This window comes from Lutjanus erythropterus, chromosome 22 (genome assembly GCF_056507025.1).
Source record: "Lutjanus erythropterus isolate fLutEry1 chromosome 22, fLutEry1.hap2, whole genome shotgun sequence".
Classification (NCBI taxonomy): Eukaryota; Metazoa; Chordata; class Actinopteri; order Lutjaniformes; family Lutjanidae; genus Lutjanus; species Lutjanus erythropterus.
The window spans coordinates 16,385,947-16,408,663 of record NC_139338.1 but is presented as its reverse complement, the minus strand read 5'-3'; the positions used below and the strand labels follow the sequence as shown (position 1 = coordinate 16,408,663).

The 22,717-nt window shown below is 38.9% G+C and overlaps 1 protein-coding gene across 3 annotated transcripts in view; it reads right to left on the bottom strand.

Moving 5' to 3' along the window:
• Nucleotides 1-22,717, bottom strand: part of ptpn12 (protein tyrosine phosphatase non-receptor type 12) — a 57,378-nt gene that overhangs the window by 9,129 nt on the left and 25,532 nt on the right. For all 3 annotated transcript variants that reach the window (XM_084710582.1, XM_084710583.1, XM_084710584.1), the window contains exons 4-14: nt 22,176-22,271; nt 20,642-20,680; nt 19,240-19,311; nt 19,029-19,088; nt 18,380-18,522; nt 16,425-16,491; nt 16,231-16,308; nt 14,687-14,785; nt 10,401-10,486; nt 3,256-3,430; nt 1,223-2,186 (exon numbers count right to left, since the gene is read on the bottom strand). In XM_084710582.1, the coding sequence (XP_084566708.1) occupies nt 1,223-2,186; nt 3,256-3,430; nt 10,401-10,486; nt 14,687-14,785; nt 16,231-16,308; nt 16,425-16,491; nt 18,380-18,522; nt 19,029-19,088; nt 19,240-19,311; nt 20,642-20,680; nt 22,176-22,271 (1,879 nt within the window). The remainder of the gene's footprint in view (nt 1-1,222; nt 2,187-3,255; nt 3,431-10,400; nt 10,487-14,686; nt 14,786-16,230; nt 16,309-16,424; nt 16,492-18,379; nt 18,523-19,028; nt 19,089-19,239; nt 19,312-20,641; nt 20,681-22,175; nt 22,272-22,717) is intronic.

Below are 22,717 nucleotides of genomic sequence, written 5' to 3'. Positions count from 1 at the left end.
CGCTGCAATCATGACAGTGAGGCCATACCGATGCACAAACAAGTGTGACGCTGCTCTGTTCAACCCAACGTGCACAGAGTTGACGAACGTGTATTTATCTGTATCATGCAGTGTTGATCCTCCACCATCCAACATGCACAAACAGCTCTCTGCAAACACTCACACACACATAATTGCGCTGAAACAAAAACACACAAAAACAGGATTTCATTCGCCCTTCCTCCCATTCGCAAAATTCACTCACTTAGACAAACATACACAAGCTGAAAGAGAGAGAGCTGAGTTGTTTTGACAGATGTTTGCCTGTTAACATTTGCAGCATTCCTCACAAACCAATTAGTCATACAGCCATGCTTCATATGAAACTAAAACTATCTCAGTTTGTTTGCTTATTTTCATCGTCTTCCATTCTTTCTCATCTCCTGTTTTTGACTCCTCGTCTCTGTCTTTACCCAGCAGTGACAACAGTATAATACACTGTGCGTGTGGTGACAGATACAACATGTCATTAACATGTGGTCTGTCTGAGACCTGTGTCCTTACTGACCTGAAAATGACTCTACCATGTGGTTTCCCTGAGCATGTGTGTATGTGAGTAGATTAAAAAAAATAAAAGACAGGTTGGAGTATTAGGCTGGCCTGGGTTGCACCAAAAAGGATTAATTTTTAAACTTAAATTAATTTTTCAGCAAGCTAGAAAACACTGACATTTTGTTAAGGAACAGTTTCCCCTCTGTTATACTTACTAGGTCCAGGCAGCACTCACATTTATTTATTTATTTTTTATTTATTACTTTGGGTAAGCAGGTGCCTCCATACTGATGAAATTCAATTCTGGTTTATATCAGTGAACCTGGATTTACTTCATGTAAATTAGTTTTTAAATTGTGCAGCAGAGCTATGCTTAATTTTAAATCTGGATTAATTCATTTTAAACCTAGTTTTGCTAAAGTCTGATCAGAACTAATCTTTTATTTAATTAATCTTTGTTGGGGCAACCCAGTGTCAGCGAAAAGAACTTAACTAAACTCCTCAAAATTGAGCTGAAATGACCTTCAGTGTTTAGTTAATTAAGTGACGTCTAAACCTGATTTATTTAGCTAATCCAGACGTCTATTTATCTGACTTCCTTTATAGTTGTTAATTGCTTCTGTCAGAAAAGCAGCCAGTTAGTTAAAAGAATTAGATTCACTCATTAAATAAAAGCAGCTGATTGACATACTTGCTGTGGTTGCCGAAGGTGACGGAGAGCTCTGCCCTGCGATTGACATGGGCAACACCTTCCGGACAGGCTGCTGGTCTCCATGGTGAGGGGATGTGGTTACCATGGCCGTCGCTGTGGATACATTAGTACGATAGCCCTCCTTTCCTCCAGACATCTCTCCGTCCCCCTCCTCGTCCGAGTTGTCAGAGTGCAGGGGGTTGGTGAAACTCAGGGCAGTCCTTACAGGGGTGGACGAGGAGGAGGAAGAGGAGGAGGACAGGTGGGAGGAGGAGGAGGAAGATGGAGCGACACGGTCTGAGGAGGAAGAAGAGGAGGAGGTTTTGGGGAACTGTTTTTCCGGGCTGTTGCAGGCCTGAGCCCACGCTGCGTGGCCAGCCTTCGCCTCCACTCGCTCCCCTCCTGGCGTCTCCCCCTTCTCATTCTTCACAGGGAGGTGGTTCGGTCTGGCTAGGACGCCTCCATCTGCGTGACTCTCCCCACATCCGCCCGCACCTCCTCCACCCTCCGTGCCCGAGTCCTCCGACAGCGAGGAGCTAGATGTCAGCAGGGATTGGCCAGTACGGGCTTTGAAGGCATGGCTTCTTTGCAGAATTCCTGCGCTATTGGCTGAACTACTGCTGATCCCGCCTGCTACTCCCATGGAGGAGGAAGTGTCAAAACTACGAGGTCCTTCCTGTAACGGCACCTTTTTAATCTCAATGCTCAGCTTCCTCTCAATCCGAGGAGCACCAGAACATTCAACGACAGGTGAGAGGGGCGACGTGGGAGTCTGGCTTTGGCCTGATTCTGATTTTGTCGACGCTGAAGATAATTTGTTGTTGTAGTTCTCGTTGAGATCCAGATTTGAGACCTGAGTCTGCTGCACTTTACTTAGTAGATCTTGGTCTTTCTGCTCTGAGGGACTCGTCTGCTTGTTTGGGCTGGTTTCTGACTGGTTCTGCTGCTTATCTGCTTCTTTATTCTGAAAGGAAAAGGAAATGAAAAGATGACACATCACCTAGAAAACAACAGAAATCTTCCATGTGTCTGACAGGGAGTCAGAGTCAGTATTTAGACCAAGTTGATTCAGCAGTTTCTTCCCCCCAAATAATAAAATTCCCAGAAAATTCAGCCTCCTGGAACATATTTCCACACAGGGCCAGGAAACCAATCACAATATTTCATTTTAAGACAGTGTTACTCAACTTAAGGCTGGTGATAGGGTGCTGGGTAGCCACTGATCTTTTTAGTACTCATAATTCAAATAATTGGATTCACACTGGTAATATTTTTGTTCACATCAAATGGCAAATGTTCAAAAATGTCCCCTGGCTGTTGCTTGGGAATTTGGATATTAGCCTACACACACACGAAAAAGAGCTTAAAATAGTAGAATAAGTATGATTTTTTTGTTGCTGTCTGTAAATGGCAGATCCAGAAAAACAGTCAATTGTTGAGTCTCATCCCCATGACATCAAATACCAACAGTTTGGGTTGGTAAAGTGTCCTGAGCACAGCCAAACAGGTATGGGTGGAGGGCAGCAGGCACCACTACACACTTCAGGTGGGTTGGTGAGTTAGGATAAAGAAGGGTTATTTTTGTATGAGTCTATACATTGTTTTTTAGGGGAGAAATCCTGCGTATTTTGGCTTTAAATGTGCTATTTATTCCAACATTTCAATAAAATTGTATGATGGAAGACGTTCCAGTTATGTTTTCTGTTGTATAGACTCTTTCAGGGGGTGTTTGTCTTTTTCTGTTGTCATAGTCATTCTAATATTATTTATCTATTTTGGAAAGTCTTTATTTTAGGACAGAAGGTTAGATTACAAACTATATATCAGCACAAGAGCAGTATCATTACCTCTGCCTCTGTATTTTGTTTTTTAAATGGCATTGTTGAAAAACGCTGAATATAGAATAGTTGTGCTCTGCCTGTGTTTTTACCAATAAATAAATATAAAAATATTTCGGGTTGTCCCTGAAAAAAAGGCACATGCAGATCCAAACTATTTCTAATCCAAACCAACTATCTGCTCCAGCTCCTCACCTGTGTGGTAGCCAGGACGTGTATGACAGGTTTGGGGTGGTAGCGGTCGTTGTCCTGCCGTACGTTGGTGACAGTGGGGAAGGCTGAAGGCGGAGACGGGGTCAGAATGGGGGGCACGGGGTGAGGCTCTGGGGGCTGGAGTATCTCCTCCTTCACATCACCTTCTGCCTGGGAACTTAAGACAGACAGAGAGAGAGAGAGAGTGGGGTCGGTTACCAGCAAAAAAGAGACAACTTTGATGTTCTTTAATGTGACATCTCCATCCCACAGAACTCAAAATGTTACAGAGACACTATGATTAAAACACCAAATTCAAAGCCAGATAGACTGAGAGGTAAAATTTGGTTTCACACGCCAACACATTTGGCTTTTTATGCTATAGAACAAGTTGTTTGAATGTCAATGTAAAAACCTATTTGCTTTAGATATAAAGACACAGGATTGAAGGTGCCTTTGAGTGAAGTTTTGAAGACTGTGGTGGTTCAAATGATGAAAAGGGAAGAATTTCATCATACTGGTCAGACAACTTCCAGACATTTGAACATCCAAGTTTAAATTATTCTCTAACAAGAAATGATGAAAGTAAGATGATGAAATGAACTTACACTAAATTCACTTTAAGAAAACTAAAAGGAAGTTTCAGTTCATCTTGTGAAGCCTTGTTTTCCACCACTAGGTGGCGGAATTTTAAAGAAATCTAGCAACATGCTCCCTGTATGTGACATAAATTGCATGTCCTCAGGTCTCATTGTAGGTTTCCCTCTGCACATACTTGGTAGATTTAAGGTGGACAAGATGTGTTGATGTTAAGCAAACTGAAAACAGACTGAATCACCCCTACAGAGTTTAACCTTCTGAATATATTGTGCTTTGTGTCTAACAAAATATTAAAGTGTTGTACTCTTTTCTATGACGCTAATGAACAATTTTTGAATATGTCACATTAATCTAAGGAACTTCTCGCCAGCTTGACTGTTCACAAGACCCCCCAGGCATTATACAAGCACACACTGTAGCAGAAACTCTTTCAACTGTTCTAGTCTCATAAATATATTATTATAACATATCAAAAGTTTTAAGAAATCCAAGTGGGGAAAAGTATTGAAAAATATTGGAATTTGCAATGCCATAATTTCCCATTGCTGCTCCGTGTTATAAAATGATTCATGCTTGTCATCTTTGAAGCGTCCAAACAAAAAATTCAGTTCTGTCCACAATCAACCAGAAACTGTCTTTAACATGAGGCATAGAGTTGAATGCAGTACAGTGAATGTGCACAAGGAAATTCTTAACTTTTAGATGCAAAGGTGAGTTTGTTTTCTTGCAAAATCTTGGCAGTGAAATCAAGTTTTACTTAAAAGGTAAAAGGTAAACAAGCTTTGTGCATAATTGCCAGCATTTATGTTGATTAATGCTAATTTGGCAGACATGTCTATTTTAGAAGTAACATAAAACTGTTATTTTAAAGTTCCCAAATTTCATTTATGTTCCCAAATTTCATTTATGTGCCACAGGCTTTCTTGAGTTTACTCGGTCAATATTCCACAAACTAAGCTAATTTTTTAAAAAATAAGCTACATATTTCTGGTGGTGAACAAATGTTTGCATAGGTCTATTTTTTTTTCTATATTTTTCTACACTGTGCAGCAGTCTACTGAGGGCAGTGTTGGTCCATAGCAAAGTGTTTAAAAAATACAACACATTTAAAAGTCTTGTCAGACACCAAAGACAAGATCTATCAGTTATTTCACTGTACAGTTGTGTTAGTGATAATATCTACATTCCTACATGAAGTGTGATTTCTGTTGTACTTAATGTTCTTAGTGTTCAAGTCTCCCACATGTACAGAACTGTGTGCTCTGGTAACATTCATATAAACTTCATATAAACATATAAACCAACCTATAGATAAATTCAGTGTATGTGCGTGAATTACATACAGGATGCTGAGGTTGTAATAAAACCAGCCACACAGTGATAGAAAGTAAACAAATAAAGGTTTTGTTCCACTCTACAGACCATACATTTACATATGCATGCAAATATATACACACAGAGAGAAAACTGTGAAAGGATGTGGTGTCGCGCTAAATTAAGTGCATATGACTGAAGCTGAGCTGACATAGGACTGCACATGATGCTCTGACTGTGTGAGGGCACAAAGCGAAGTTGCAAGTTAGAAATACTGGGGATTTCCTTTTCTTGATCAACTTTGGAGTTGCAGTCACAGACTAGAAGGCTTCCTCATAAAGCCTCGGCATCGCAGTATAACTTCAACTGGCTGACAACATAAAGTTGTTTCTTAAAGGGCACTTATTGATCATTTCTGGCCTCCAGGTTAAACATTATCTAAACAAGAACATTATTATTCCTTTGAAACTTTCTTTTATGAAGACATACATTACCCATGAGGATTTCATCTTCTACATTTCTTCATTGCCTAAGCAAGCACAAAATGTATTTAATAATAACACAATGATTCCCACTGGTGCTGACTGTTTCCATGGGGATATGAATCATTCAGAGTTTATTCAGGCCCTCTAAGATAAGATAAGATGAAACTTAAATGATCCTAAGGGGGAGCAGAGCTATCACAGGAGCAAACACTAATAAGTCAAAGAAAAACAAATAAGCGGGAAAGAGATAAGGAGGAAATTGAGGTTACAGGCACAAATTTATGAAAAATGCAACCATGTTATTAAGATAAGATGAGGGTTTACATCATGTGAATAAGCAAGAAGTAGCAGCAGTGCTTAGCTTTCACTAACAAGCAAAAGAAAGCTCTTGAACTGTGGAAAAACTTGCAGAATAACTACACTCAACTTCCTTTAACTTTTGCCAAAAATGTCCGTTCATTTACAAACAGAAACTGACAAACCCTACTGATTCTACCTTTAACTGATTCCCTTGACTTTTATAAACCAAGAGATGTGATACAAGATGTAAACTCTTTTTACATCTATTTTAGGTGTAAAATGTTTATATTTATTGCTTCCTGTAGGTAAAAAGACAGAAATATTTCAGTAACACTTTCTACTGTAGTTTTGAGGAGATATTAAGGTTTCTTAATGTATTTGTCAACAACTAAACAAGTCCTGCGGGAACCAATATGTGGCTCTGAATGGGCATTATTAAATGTTTCTTCTTAAATATGATGAATAGTTGGACTTAAAGTGCTGCCTGATGTTTTTGCAGTTTGCGTCAGATTTATTCTGATTCACTGTGAACGACTTGTGCACATAAAAGACACGTTCTCTAAGAATCTCCAACTGTTTTGAAAATCCTAAATTTTAAAGAGCATCGTACACAGCTAACCATGTACTAAATCGTTCCACTTTTGCCCTGAAGCATAAAAACACTACAACCTCCATACTGCTTTAGCATGCTGGTGACACAGTTAAGAGCGAACCTTGGCCACACAAACATTATGCACCCATATACGCACGCACATACAACCTACACACAAACACACCCTCATAAGAACTTGGAATTTATGCACTAACGCCACCCACATGCACATAAATGCACACACACAGAGAAAGCTCGCTATGCCCTCTGCACGTATGAACTCCAGAGGGAAGATGCTGCATTTTTAATCAGAGAGTTGCTTCACAGCGGCAGGATGCTCTAGTCTAGAAAGTGATAAAGCTTAAAGAGACACTTCCTGGTTTCAGGTTGTGCTGAGGATAGACTGATTCAGACAGCCAAGAAAAGTAACAAAGGACACACGCTCAGACCACACAGATTTAGATCACTGATAAAACAAGCGTGGCAGATTGGATGATTATCAGTTCGACTGTTTCCAAATGACGAGAATTAACAACCTCAAAATGACAAGCAATGGAAAGTTGCCACGGGAGAAATGTACAGGGTTCTCACACCTTTGCCGAAGTCAAATTCAGGCACTTTTCAGGCATTTTCAAGGTTTCAAGGTGGACATTGATTGACAAAACAAGGCAATAAAGGCAAAAAATATTGGAAAAATAGTTCCATATGTTTGAACCTATTTTTCAAGTGACAATGACTCATTAATCAATTAATTGCTTTGAGTCATTTTTTAAGAAAAAAAGACCAAATTCCCTACTCCTACTTAAATGTGAATATTTTCTGTTTTCTTTACTCCTCTCTGACAGTAAACTGAATATCTCTGGCTTGTGGAGAAAACAAGACATTTGAGAATGTGATCTTGTATTTTAGGAAACACTGATCAACATTTTGTACCATTTTCTGTCATTTAATAGACCAAACAACTGACTGATTAATCAAGAAAATAATCAACAGATTAATTGACAATGAAAATAATCACTAGTTGCAGCCCTACATCCTATATAACCTGCAGAGCCAATATAAAACAATCAAAAAAAGCGTGACTAGTCAAATAAATTCAATTTCAATAACAATGCTTTCCTTTCTTTCTTTTTTTTAATTTTAAAGCAAACACTCATTGAAACCGCGACCTCCTGGCATGTTTCAAGCACAAGCACTTTTCAAATCTTGAAAACATTACATTCAAATTCAAGGATTTTAAAGGACTTCCGGCACCTGTGTGAACCCTGAATGTACAGGTATATATACAAATGAATGTATATTTTTAAGTATTTAATTAAAATAATACATACTACCATACACTAAAGTAGCGTAAAATAAAATGTATAAAGCAGTCTGTCACATCATGCATCACTTTCCTCCTCTGTTTCATTTATATATGCAAGGAAGGTGCACTGCTGACAGTTCAATTGTGTGCACAGTTGCCAAAGAAATGCAGTCAGCCATGTTTTTTGTTTATGTTTGGCATCATCGAAAAATTAGAACTGGGAATTTCTGAACTCTGACTTTCACTGGAGAGCAGCATAAGAATCTGACAAAGCCTGAAATGCCACCCACCTTTTAGAAATGGGCAGTTTTCATTATTTGAGATGCTACACACAGGATATGAGTCTTCAGGGCGTGGCAGTGAATACATGTGTATGTATGTAAGACCCATGACTCAGACAGTGTCTGTAACCTTGATGCCAACCTCGATGGCGTTCAGCACTGTGTTTCTTTCTCTAACACACACACACACAACAAAAATTCCCCCACACACACCACATTTACACTCTTGAAGTGACCCACGGGGAGTGTGGCCAGCAGAATGTGGACTATGTTGGTAAAAATAGCTCCTACCATCACTAGAATACTCTCAGGCTTAATCTAGGCCTTGACTTATTTTTCTTGTAGGAAACTGAGGGATGACACAGAGAGAGAAAGATACATACTGAGAAACCCACATATTTCTGACAGTCGGGCTCTGTCCCACTTCCAGGAAAGCTTCCTATTTTGGCAGCAGATCAAATTTGTAGCAGGAAAGAAACTTTTCAGTAAACAGATCACTTGCAGCAACATCCCAAAATTAGGCCCTCTGAAAAATGTTTGCTTTCCCATGAAACCGGCTGGTGCAGGAGACAAATTAAGCATGGCAAGAGCACGATAATTTTAGCAGTGAGAGAACAAAACAAAGGTCACATTGGCTCAGAAAAACAGGTTTTTCTCTGGTGGTACAAAGGTTTAGAATTGGTCATCAAATTAAAGGGATGGTTCAGATTATTTGACGTAGGGCTGTAAGAAGTATTTATCATGGGAGGTCCAGGTCTACTTCCGCCTTGATTTGTTTGTGTGTCTGTGTTATTGTGTCACTTTGGTGTTTTAAAAAGCTATTTCAGATTTGCAAAAGTCACAGAATAACACAAACAAACTAACAGATTGAGGCAGCGGCAGAGCAGGAATTGCTGTGTTTTGTGAGGTAAAATGACTGTTTTGCCTATGGAGTTTGGTTGGTTTCCCACCAGAAATGACCGTCTGTGAAAATATTTTCAATATACATACATATACATACAATATGCACACTTAAAGTGATACTGATGTTTTTGCAAGGATCTTTTTTAAAGTGGCTAAAATACCTTTTGTGGCTGACCCTGTCCACAGGAGTTCATTTCTTAGAGCCCATGCTGGTACTCCTGTCTGCTTCTCCAAACTGGGGGCATGTCAACCAGCATCTACTGTACCTCTTACAACCCTCTCAAATAATCTGATCTATCCCTTTAAAATAAAGAGTAAAGAATGAAAATGTCTAAATTAAATCACTAGGATAAGAACGGAGCAAATGATTCACACGCAGGCGCACAAAATGCTGTCAAACTGGACATTTTTAGACAATGCTTCTAGCAACAGGTAATTAAGTGAAACAGTCTCCTGGCAACAAGACGTCCTCTGTGACATTACAGCAACAGTAGCAAGGCAGCCTCTGTCTTGTTGGCTTGTTTTAAAAGTTGCACCTCCAGCCTTGTGTGGATAAATCATAAGAAGAGGGACTGAAGATAAACTGGCTGAGGGAAAATGGAGCACAACCCCTGCTGGGCAGCAAAAAACTAAAATCTGAGAGGAGAAGGAAGATAAGCGAATGAAGCTTTGCAGTTGTAGAGGAAAAGAGAGAGGGGCCATCTATGTGTATTTATGCATTTGACAGATACAAGATTGTTTGAAACCCTGGAAGTGTAAAAAAGCGCATATTTGTTCTCAAAGAAGAGGGAGATAAAAGATATAGCAGTTCTACTTCAGCTAGCCCTCGGGTTGTGGCGCATGCAAGATTGTGTAGTGTTGCAGAGTATTGGTTAAGTGTTGCAAAATGATCTATAAATGCAGCTCCTCCTCAGGCCACAACAGTTTGTTAACAGCCAAACAGAAGTTAACTTCAGTGAAGTGGAGGCCGGGTGCATCTGTGGGCTGACAAGGGAACATAAGTGTCAGAAAAGCCGCAGTTCGTTTGAGGTGAAAACGACGCCCGCTGCCTCTGTTTGGTCAGTTTAATATGTTTTCATTGTGCGCTTCATACAAACTGTTGTGCTTTTTGAGTTCCTCCTACCAAACACAACACCCACTGCGCTCAGTGACGGGCCACTTCACACCTACTGCTCACTTCTGTGTGAGCTTGTTCATTCATCCGAGTGGAGGATGAGTTATTTTATTCCCCTGCTACATCCATTTGTCAAACGTTTTGTGAACTTTAAGAAAGCGGAAAAGAACAGATGAGCACAATTGAGTATTTACGCTGCAAAGCTAAAAACTCTACAAAAGGTCAAACTGTCCAAACATAAATTATGTCTTACCTGCGTATGCGGGGAGGTTTTGGAGGTGGCGTGTCCCATCTCTCATCGTCTGACGGGTGGCCTGCTTTATCTGGACTGCTTTCATCCTGCACGCACAAACAAAAATATACACACACACTTTTGAGTTTAATGTGTAGCTCAGGTTTTCATACACAAAGAGCCAGAACGGCTACACTGCTCAGCTCAGCCACTAAGGAAAAAAATTTAAGTATAGAAATACCAAACATATGTCTATGGTCATTTTTAAATTCAAACAGTTTCTTCATTACATAATTTGTCCTCCAGAGAGCACTGACAGGCTTATGTTTCAACTTTAAAATGTCTCACTCAGTACATATCTTAGTCATAATTATTTAATAACCAAATTTAAGGGATTCAAAAAGAAAAGGTAGCACTTTACAATAAGACTACCGTTGTAAATGATTTAGAAATGTTTAACATGCAGATTATTAATTAGGTTGTACACCAGATATCATTATACAAATCATGATAAATAAATAAATAAAGACCAAGTTATAACAGTTTTCACACATCGATGTGGGCTCACTATTTGGCAAGATCCAGTTACTACTTACTGCTAATTAAACTTATTAACGAGTTACTGATATTTATTAACGACAAACAGAGCCTTATTGTAAAGTGTAAAATATATGACCACTCATTCATCATAATTATTAATGAATGATGTCATAACACCTGTGATAATGAGGAACACTGACAATAATATGCCGAAAATGTCAAGGTAAACAATATGGTCAAAGCCTTAGTGTATGATGGAGAAGACAACAAAGCTAAGTAAGCAATGAGATCTGAGGCTCAACAGTACAGAAAAATGTGGGCTCACATTTCGAAAAAGAAAAAAAACAAAACAGGTCACTGTTGCCCTTTTTATCCAATGTGATGTAACAGCTTATTAATGATTTATAGTCTTTACAATGTAATTATAAACCATTTATGAATCATTCATAAGGGTAGTCTTACAATAAAGTCGTACCGAAGAGGAATGTTTATGTTATATGTTTATGTACAGACCATGCATGCATTGTTACCTGATTCAGTCAGGCTCTACTGTTCAGCACTAACTGAGGTAATGAAACAAAACAATATTTATTGCACAATAAATGAAATTGAGTTTGACAGGTTCTCACGGGTAAAATGGCTTTTTAATTACCTAAAAGTAGCCTGATGTCTTGCTACTCTGCAGTGGGCACCCAATGGCCACCTAAATTATTAAAATTTCAACACAGACTTCAGCTCCTGATTACACTATTGCTCAGGTCAGGAAAATGCTTTGTGTTTACTTGTTGTTTAGAGGTACTTTTGAGCTTGCTCCTGCTTAGCCATGAAAACAACATATTTTTGACAGCTTAAACAAACACATCTGAACAACAATGAGTCTACTGGTATTTTCAGTCTAACAACATTCTAAACAGGATTTTGTTTTTCCATCTACTGCTAACCTCGCAAGCTTTATGTGTTCTGTGTATAATAAAAGAGAAACATGCACAAACATGCTCAGTGGAACTGACCTTGATGTCATCTATGTAACGTCACTATACACATTATTTTGTGGATGCATTCATGATCAGCACGTCATCAGCATCGTCAGATAAAGGCTTTAAGAGGAAATATCATATTGGATAAAAATGCAGATATTTCTGACAGTATGATGATGCTTCAATTTTGTGTTATATGTTAAAAATGTTATATTTTATGTTGAAAAGCATTGTATTTTATTTTGAAAATCACTGTATTATATTTTGAAAAACCGCTGTATTTTATGTCTGCATCTGCCAGTGGGCCAAGAAGTTAAGAGGAGGGAAAAAAATATGTTAATTCTAGAAGAGACTTAATAATAAAAATATGTGCATACATCAGTATTGGCAATGGCCAGTGTAAGTTGGAAAACATCTGTATCAGATATCGGCAAAAAATCCAATCTTGCGCATCTCTAATTATTTTGAAATAGCTTGTTTTGTGAGACTGCATTATCCAAAATCCAATTTCAGCTAACACTGCAACAGCAGTTTTTATAATTGCTGCTGAAGTTTAAAGCTCTTCTCTCTTCTTCTCCTCTACATGTTTCTGTATCAGAGGTAGAAAGTTGCTACAAAATTGCCTCACTTGAAGGATCAAAATTGCTTCTGAAAGAACACTCTCCTCCTCCCGACTAACACTCTTTCTCTTCTTCTCAGCTCTCATCTTCCTCCTCCTCTCCTCACTTCCCCCGTGACTCATTAATCTGACTCTCTCTCAACTCTGATAATGAGACGATGACAGGACGACTTCAGTAAACTCAAAGACGGGGGGGCAAATCAGGCCACTTCTGCTCTGTATGAACATGAGCACATTCAGCGTACATGAAGAAGTAAAGACACAGGTCCTGATTACATCTCCTTCGACTGTATACGTGTGAGTTGTGTGAATCGGTTTGGGTAGCAATACTTCCTGCGAACAATGGCGCCTGCGTGCAAGCAGAAAAACGTGTGTGGGATGTGTGCATGTGTAGGCTTATTGTTCGTACTGCCATTGAGAGCACCTATGTGGGTGTTTTAGTCACTAACAATGGCTGACTGGACATGAGTCAATGTGTGTATGGACTGAGTCAGTACACTGATAATGTTTTGCTTACCAACCTTGTGTATATACGTGTGTGTGTGTGTGTGTGTGTGTGTATATGTGAGTGCAGTGTACTCTTGGACTTGTAACTTTCGTAAGATAATGACAAGGTTATAATCAGTAGCAACAAACTTGTGCTGGAGTTGTTGTCTTCCTCCACACACGCCACACCTACGCTTAACATATGACTAATAGTACAAAGTTTGTAAGAGTACAGTACTAGAGACACCGAAAGCTATTTTAGAATTTCAGCTTTCGAAAGTGTGTCACAGTGTTTTCTGATGTAAACATGGTTGCGTGTGTTCGTGTGACCGCCTCTTGCCAGGGTCTCCCTTTCCCAACGGATGTCTATTCTCAGACTCAAAGTGCATTATGGGACAGGGCTGATGTCATCAGAGCTTCCTAAGCAGGAAGTCAACTCCTGGATCGCTGCCAGCGCACTCTCTCATCGTCTCTCCATGTCCTCTGTGTCTTTAGGTTTATCACTGTTGCACACTGTCTCATTGATCTGTCTTCCCCCTGGCTTTCTCCCTGCACATACTGAATCTGCATAACAGTGTTTGGGAGTAAACTAGTTTAACTACATTTTCCAGGAGGAGTTGGGTAGAGCAGTTATTTTTATAATCATCTAACCTTTCCAGGAGAGACCCATTTCTTTTTTCACTAAGTAGCAGTAGAGGGGTAACACAGCCAAATGCAACTGCATGCTATTTTGTTTTTCCTTTAACATTTAAAAGCTCAGAATCTATTGAAATTTAGCGCAACTACCATCGTCTTATGTTTCAGGCAAGAATCAATCAAGTGGACTCCCAAAAGAAGTAGGGTGCTCCCTCACTCTGCCTCATTTTATCCACAAAAGTATTAACACTAAAACAATAATAATGCATTTGTTTATTACTTTAATCAACAGCGGATGCTTGTTACAACACTTGAAGTGAAATAGCTGCAGTGTCTGAAGCTACTTGTTCGTAGTGGCTTGTCGTAGGAATGCACACGATTGGTCAACTAAACAATTAAATGTCCATGACATTAGCTACACTTTCAAAGGAGTTTCCCCAAGACTGCTACATAATGATGTAGGATGCAGGAGCTATGGATTGGATTTCAAAAAACATAATGATCAACATTTGTTAGCCTGGGGGAGCACTGTACTTAAAACCTAAAGTAAGCCACCGAGTTTTAGTGCTTATTTGATTTTCTAAATATATTATTTTTGCAATAAAAGTTAACTTTTTGGTACTACTTCTCGTGCAATTGGAGGAGGAACAGGGACAATTAAGGACACCTCATATATTGTGTGTTTGTTGGTGTGCGTGTTTGGGGGCAATGGAGGACAGTGTGGAGGAAATCAGAATGAGGGCAGTGGTGACTGACAGAGCTCTTTTAAATAGGTCTGACTATATTCAGTCCTCTGAGACGACCCTGTAGAGGAGAGATCTTTGTCTTTCTGGCACCAACTCTGTAACTGTCTGTGTAAAGAGCAAAGTTTTCTGAAGGCCTCTCTTCCCCTCTCCTCTCCCCTCTTCTCCTCCTCCTACCCTCTCCCTCCCCTGTGACTAATTATTTGTGTTTTTTTTCCCCACTCCGACTGTGTTACTCAGCGACATCCTGTCTTTCTCTAACACCAGACAGCATGCACAATATATGTGTGTGTCTGTGTGTCATACCATGCCATCGTGTATCTGCGTGTTGGTGGGGCTCTCCAGTAGCTGCAGTTGTTTCTCAAAGAGCTGAGCGATGGCTCGGTGAACTAACTCATACTGCTCCTGTAGAAAGAGAGAGACAGAGAGAGGAGAAATGAGGTGAAGGAGAGGGAAAAACAACCAGTATAAAAGCAAAATGTTCTCTTTTCTATATTCAAAAACATCCATTTACAAGGCATTTACAACCTGTGTGAAAACAACAGGAGGACCTTCACTAATGCACACTGATTTAATCTCATTACTTTCCAGGTAAAGCAGTAAGTGTGTTGCACCACATTTTCAGAGATGATATTACAGTTACGGCTTCTAGCACAACTGTGCTCTGAAACACTGAATTCAAACCTGTGTTAGTGTGTATCAGTGTAATTCTATAATTCATCTAACAGGGCTCATTTTCCCTCTCAGAGGCAGGACACACGTGTGGGAGGAAACATGATAAATAAGGTACAAAACGAGAGAGGACACTGTGCTCTATGAAACCAAGACGCTCTCATTATTTTGAATGTGTGCTACTTAAAAGTACAAGTAAGGCTGGAAAATGTTAAGTTACATCCAGCTGAGAATCACCTGTCCACAGCAGTGAATGACACAACAAACATATAAGCACACACACCCATGACAAAATTGCAGCAGGACAACCTCAACCAGTCACAAATGGTGGAAATGTGACAACCTCTGCTAAACCGGCTAAGATTAATTTTCAGCCAGGCGTGTAGCAATTAACACAGGTTGTGTGATGGAGGAAATTCTGCAAACAGAATATCTGTCACTCATAAAAATTCTGAACAACATAAAGAGATGTCACTAAAACCTTTGGTAACTTTTTGTATATAACTTCTAAAATACTGACAGTTTACAAGTTTATAAGTAGATGTTCATGTTTAAAAACGTTAATTTCCTACCCTGCATTTGACAACCACAGCAACACAGATGTCCAACAGTCACATGTCAAAAGTTCAACTCAGAAACTCAGAAGCGGGCTTCTTATTATTAGCTCAAGCTGTCCTGGCAAATAAAGGCTGAAAGCCCAAAAAACAACCTTAAAAGAATCCTTCCAAAAAGCTGAAAATAACTGAAATATTTGATTACATGTTATGCATGGTGCAGCTAGATGTGTATTGCTTTTCATGCAGTATATGGAACGTCCGTACAGGTTTAGTATTACTTACACATACTTACATCATTACCAAAACCAGAGTTGCAACCTCTGAGAGAACTCAAACACTCAAACAACCAGCTGAGTCACTTCCAGCTGGGAATCTATTCATCTGACTACCAAATATCACATTATGTTGACCTCTTGTGTGAAGCCATGGGAAAATCTGGCTGCAGCAGCACTTCTGGGTAGCTATATACATTAGAATCCAATCACTAATAAACATTTTTTTATATATTTTGCATACTGACAGCTTTGTATTAAATAACACATTTCAGACCTCAAAAGCAGCAGGAATGCAAAGTACCATCCTGTATCTATAACGAAAGACAAATTAAAACCAAAGACAAACCTTGGTCTGAACAGCAGAGTGTCGTTGCGTCCTCATCTCTTGGATCAACCGAAAAACATTAAAATCTTCTGGTATTTTCTTGAAAGGCACAAAACACAACAAATGGGTTAATTCTCACTTAAAATTTAGTGTGTAAAGTGTGTGCTTATGCAGGTATGTTTTAGGTATGTGTGGGAGAGTGTGTGTTCACATACCCCAGCTTTGAGGAGGTTCCATGTGTAGTCGATAGCACAGATAGCACCCGTCCTCCCACAGCCCGCACTGTACAGTCACAGTCAGACAGATTAGATTCAGATTAGATTCAACGGAAAACTCAGACACACACATCTTCATCACAAGTATCAACTCTGGATTTCTATTCTTGAGGTGAAAAACACTTAATCATGCACGCATTTGTGTGCAACAACACCATACCCAGACAGGATGGAGACAGGAGCTACACAGACACTAAGACTGGGGCATCACATCTGACACATCAAATCATAAAACTTCATCTCACGCTGTCGGAGAGCCTCTGTTACTCTAACAAGCACAGCTACTCCACACACATACAGTACAGTGAACATCAGCCTACACACGGCATCTTTACAGGCGCAGAGACACAGCTTTAAGTCCTGCTGTGTTACAGAGGAACCAGGAAATGTCCTCAGGCTGCTCATTATACCTGATTACACACACATGGAGACAGTGAGTGTGTACTGTGTGTATACCCAGGCATGTGTGCAGCAGAGGACCCGAATCTAGCCTCATGAATCAGTGTTGTTTGTTTTCTTGTTAACTGCTTCATCATTTTAAGTGTTTTATTGGAGGAAATGGTGCAGTCATCTCTGAGACAGATAACATTTAAATTCTCACCCTACAGCAAGATTATCTAATCACTACAGCTGTAATAAGATATAGGTTATATCATGATTACACTATAATGATACATCACCATACAGAGGTTCTATTTTGGCCTGTTGTTGTCAGAATGCTGGCAACATTCGGAGGAAAATTACTGATGCAAGAGAGAGCCCGGGTTCCTGTGGCTGTGTCTTAAGCCGGGCTCAGACTACAGGAGTTTTAAAATCCTACCTGATTTTGAAATCGGGTTGCATCACACGCGAGGTGAAAGGTGAGGGCGACTTCACAGATTTTTTTTCTCTAATCTCAAACATGCACACACTACATGATTTAAAAATAATGGTGCATCACACACTACAGGATATTATTGTGCCAGAGGGAGCACAAGCTCATGTGATCTCATGGGGAAGCAGATGTGAACAAAACGGAGACTGACGTGGTGCAACAACCTGCTGTGGCGATGCTTTGCAGTGAGAAATAACAAAAGCTGGAGCCTAAACAAGTCTGGATGAGAAAATGTTTGGGGAGATGTCAACATGGGTTGTCTATACTTCAGCATTAGAGGAAGAGATTTTAATGGTCAGTTCTCTTTCAAACTTTGCTCAGTATCTCAATATGGGAGGCGCCTCCTGGCATGACCAATCCAAAGGGGTTATTTTGGGAGTCATCATAGTGACATACCTCACTCAGAGATCCAGGGGTATCCTGGTAAGTAGGGTGGGGTTTAAGTGCTCAGTACCTTTAAGGTATCAATTGAAGTAACCCAGTACCAAGTATTATCAAAACATCTCCAGTCAAATGATACCTGATTCAGTCCTTTCTAGAGATCTAGAAGTCTGAGCCCGGTTTCAAGTACTTAATGCACTTATCAATTATCAACAAGGCTGGTCAAATGACACAATATAATGCTGAATAAAACAAGTCATCCAAATCTACAGTACACAGAAGCTGAATTTTATACAGAAAATCTGGCTATAGCCAGGCACAGATGACATGTGTATCTGTGCAGAGTTTAGTTATTACTGCAACATTTCTCTGCTGTGGTGAAACTTGATTTCAAAACACACAAACCCATGCTGGCCACCTGTTGCACATTCTTCCTGCCTGCTCACAAAAAAACAATCCCATGAATCATTCAAATTGAGAGCCAAAAACAGCTGATTCTAGGGTTCATTTTATGCATACACTGTACATTACTTGATCTTATCGTCTCTTTTTCTACATGTTGCCTTAGTTACAGTACTTGCATACATGGGTGGATTTGTGTTGGTGTTCTGTACAGTACATCTATACTGTCTGTACCTACCTGCAGTGCACACATATAGGGACATCATCATTCTCTTGGTATTCTCTCATCAGTCCAATCATGTCCAGTATGGAGTCAAACGATGAGGGGACATCATGATCTGGCCAGTTCATATAATGGAAGTGTGTTATCCTCCGAGTTTCCTGCAGGGACACACATGGGCTGTATTTTTAAATACATTTTTAAATGAGCTAATTCATTAAAAAATTAATAAATACAGTATTGGAAAATTAAATAAAAAAGGGTTATTAATATAGAGGTAAATAAATACAGACGTAAATATCAATTTATGTAACATTTTATAAATTAATTAATGCTCGCATGTATTTTTAATAATTTGTTGGTGTGTTTAATGGCATATTAAATTATTTATGGAGTTATTTATTTATTTATTTTGGCAAATGTGGAAACGTGGCAGTTGATGTTCTTGTTTTTTATAGGCAAATAGTTTTGGTTTTTCCTAAAATCGTATTATCGCTTTAGACATCAATGTGATTTTTATGTGACTTTGCATATGTTTGCCATTGTGGGAGATAAATATGAGAAATTTACCACTATTACCATCACAATACTGAATTTGATTAGTGATCTGACCAAAGAAACAAGCTTAATAAACCTGATTTTATAGATAAAATAAGTCAGAACTTACATTATCATACTCAACCATCAAAGTCCTGATGAAGTAGTCTGTTCTGGCCTGCTCGGATTCCTAGAAAACAGAGAACATTTATACAGTCCTTGACTAAAACGGTCATTAGAACAAAATGTGAGAAATGCAGGGGTCCAACACCCCCCCCCATCATCTCCTTACACACTCTTTACACACACACAGCTGTGATATTAGAGATCTGTCTACTTACACAGGAGATTCTGAAGGGGCCAAAACTGATGGGCTCCTCCCCGAGCTGCGGGAAATACCGCTCACACTTTTTCTAAACAGAGAAGAAGAGAACAGGAGTTAGCTTTGGCTGAGAACGAAATACCAGACAAATACCACAGCTTCCTGTGCACACACACTTTCTGGCTTCAAATAAGCAATTAACGTGACATGTAGAACATCAACAACCACATTTACAGAGAAAGAATGACTTAGATACATAAATATGTAGTATGCTTTTCAGACCTATGTGTGCAAAACACACATTTATAGAAGCATATTATATGAGTTACCAGTCACACGTAATTATTACAGTAATTCAAATTGACTGGAGGTTTTGGTTGGTGCCTTTTTTGACCTTACAGTCTTTTCACAAATATGTCTCACGAAATAGATGTGCGCAGTGTTTTTTTGTTCCTAATGTATGAATAAGTACATTTATTGTTAGGTTCGTCTAGCAATGTGACCCGTTTATTATGTTCATTTATGTATGTGCATTCACACTGCATGAATTTTTTTGAAGCCTTGATGGCTACTATCACTACTCATTTTCACTTTTTTCTTGAGTTTAAGTTTCCTTATTCAACAAACAGTTATGCCAGACAACACAATATCAAATGGGACAAATTACTGCCATTTCTAGACTATTGACTAATTATCGATTAATACATTTTTAACTGGTTATATATTATATTTATATATATATATATATATTATATTTTGTTTGTGCATTTGTACTCTGTAAAGTACTTTGAGTATGAAATGTGCTATATAAAGAAATGTTATTTATATTTTTTAAGAATGCAGTTTAACCATTTACCTATTTAATGTAAGCATTTTGTGGATACATTTACAATTGTAATTGTAGTGCTTTATTATTTTTCTAGCTCTGATTTAGATATTGTAGGGTGTCTAAGAGTTAAAATGTTATGTCTTCCATTTGTATGTGGGGAATGTGATTGGTTTCAATCACTTTCTATTTAAGATGGCTTCACATTGTCACAAGCTGCTTGTCTGATGAGGGTCTATTACTGTAAATACATGTATTATTGCAAGTGTGTGGGAGTTCATTTGTAACAAACACAAATATGCAAGCATACTTACATAGGCAATAAAAACAAAGAATACTACAAATGCCTCCACCAAGTCCAGACAATCCTCTAAATTTGTTGTTTTACATGTCAAACTAAGGAATCAAAGAAAGAATTCATTGAACAAAAACATTCTTAGGGCACAAACAGGCTGAGAACATTCTGTAACCTTGGCGGAGATAATAAAACACAGATGTGTGTATGTACATGGACATACACATATATACACTCGCATGCATGCACTGACGCGAACACACAAACATACACGAGGAGAATTAAATATCACAGCCTTACCCTTCCCATCTCAAACTCTCGACAAGCCATTACAATAACCTGCAGAGACACAAACAGGAAGGATTACAATCAATATTTACACTCACAGCTAAATCTGTCATTTCCAAACATATTCATTCCTATATGCTCTATTTATGTAACGCTGTAGCTGCCAAAATGAGGTCCAGAGACTCCGAGGAGGAGTACCCTGCAGAGTACAAAAAAACTTGAGAATGACTCAGATCCTTTTTGATCATGTTTCACTCTTACATCGATACCTCGTATCATTCTCTTTGATCCTACGGGAGTAATTATCAAAGCTGCAACCTCAAGCTTTCCAGAGTGATAGTTAAACCTAATCACAACTCCCTCTCTCTCCCTCCCCTTCATACTCTGTCCATCTGGTTCAAGCATAAGCACTCCCCATCTGTCTTTTAATTCCTGACAACCATATTAAATATTTATTTCAATTACTTTAATTACTACACCCACTTTCGTGAAAATGCTTAAGTAACAGCAGCTTTCTGTTCCCATTCAGTAGTGGTGTAACAGAACGTACTTGATCCATGCTGATCCCAACCAAACACTTCAGCACAAATGTGAACCGCAGATTAATTGCAAAATTTAACCATCAAATGTGAAATATGGTTTTACTGCCACTGTTGTTTTCAAAAGTAATACTTCCCTGCATTACAACGCACAGTTGCAGTGAAACGACAAGACAGAGGCACACTGGGTTTCACTCAGAAGCGCAATGGTTGAGTAAAGAAAGAGTGACGGATATAAAGTCGTCTCTTTTATCTCCGCTGAGTGAAAGATTGTGACTTTGTGCATTTTCAGTGGTGTAACTGGGAGACATGACATCCTTGTCGATACAGAAGTAGGTTATAGGATTGTGATGTTAATTGCAACTTCAGCAACATCTGCTGCTTCCCTTTAAAGTCCTGTACTGGGCCAGGTGCCAGCCCAGGTAACTCATGATTCATTATCCTCCAAATACACGATTTGATTCAATTTTGATTTTAAGGTCACAATTCATTTAAATTCTCTGTTTCAAATGTTTTTTAGCACTAATGCCTATGCTACTGTTACACTATAATTACTGACAAAGAAAACTCATTCTGATTGATTTTCTATTTAATATTGAAATTGTGACACCCCTAGTAAAGGGTAAAAATATGTAAAATGGGTGATATCAAGGTGAAAGTCGGTGAAGAATATTAAATTGTAGACAATACATTGTTGAAGGACAAGTTGGAAATTTGCTGCTCTCAGAAACTGTGAGAATAGCGGTCAGTGGCTTAGCTGCTTGTAAAAAGTGCCAAAAAGTATTAGCTTTTGATAGCCATAAGCTAGCAAGACTGGCGCTGAGGAAACACATCAACAGCTGCAGGAGCACAGGTTCTGCACCAACTGAGAACGCCAAGTGAGTGACAAGTGAGTGACTGTATATGTGTGTTGAATCACAGGGAACCTCGAGTATGTCGTTTTTACTCTCCAGCCTCTATCAATCTGTTTCTCCCATTTTTCCACCTTCCCAATTAGCCATACTCACAGCAACGTTGTACTCCCAGTTCATCCTCCAGAAGTCGATGACAGTGTTTGGCAGTGGGCCCTGAGTTGCAATATAGGCCTCTGGGCCATCCATACCCTGAGAGGAGACATGAAGGAAAAAAGGAGACAAAACAAGATCACAAATCCACATAGCTGTTTAAAATATATATTCTATAAAGGCACTTCAAAGGGCCTCCACAGTGGATGTCACTATGATTCCAGGGCTGTACTGAATGACATTTCATGCTTCTATTAAGGTTTTCAAATGCAGCCTTAAATGTCTGTCATCAAATTTTAAGATATGATCACCATAAAAAAATATTTAAAGTCCTCAAACAAGATCCTCAATTTAAATGGAGAATTATAAAATTAATTTAGTTAGTACTTTTTATTGAATCAACTCTTCAGTTTTCTTAACATAAATAATTGTTATTTATGGATCTTGTTAGACTGCTGTCAGGCAGCCCCATCAATTCATGTGCATGCCAGTTTTGACCACACTGATGTTGTTCTTAAAAAGCTAAACGCCAATAAATATGGATT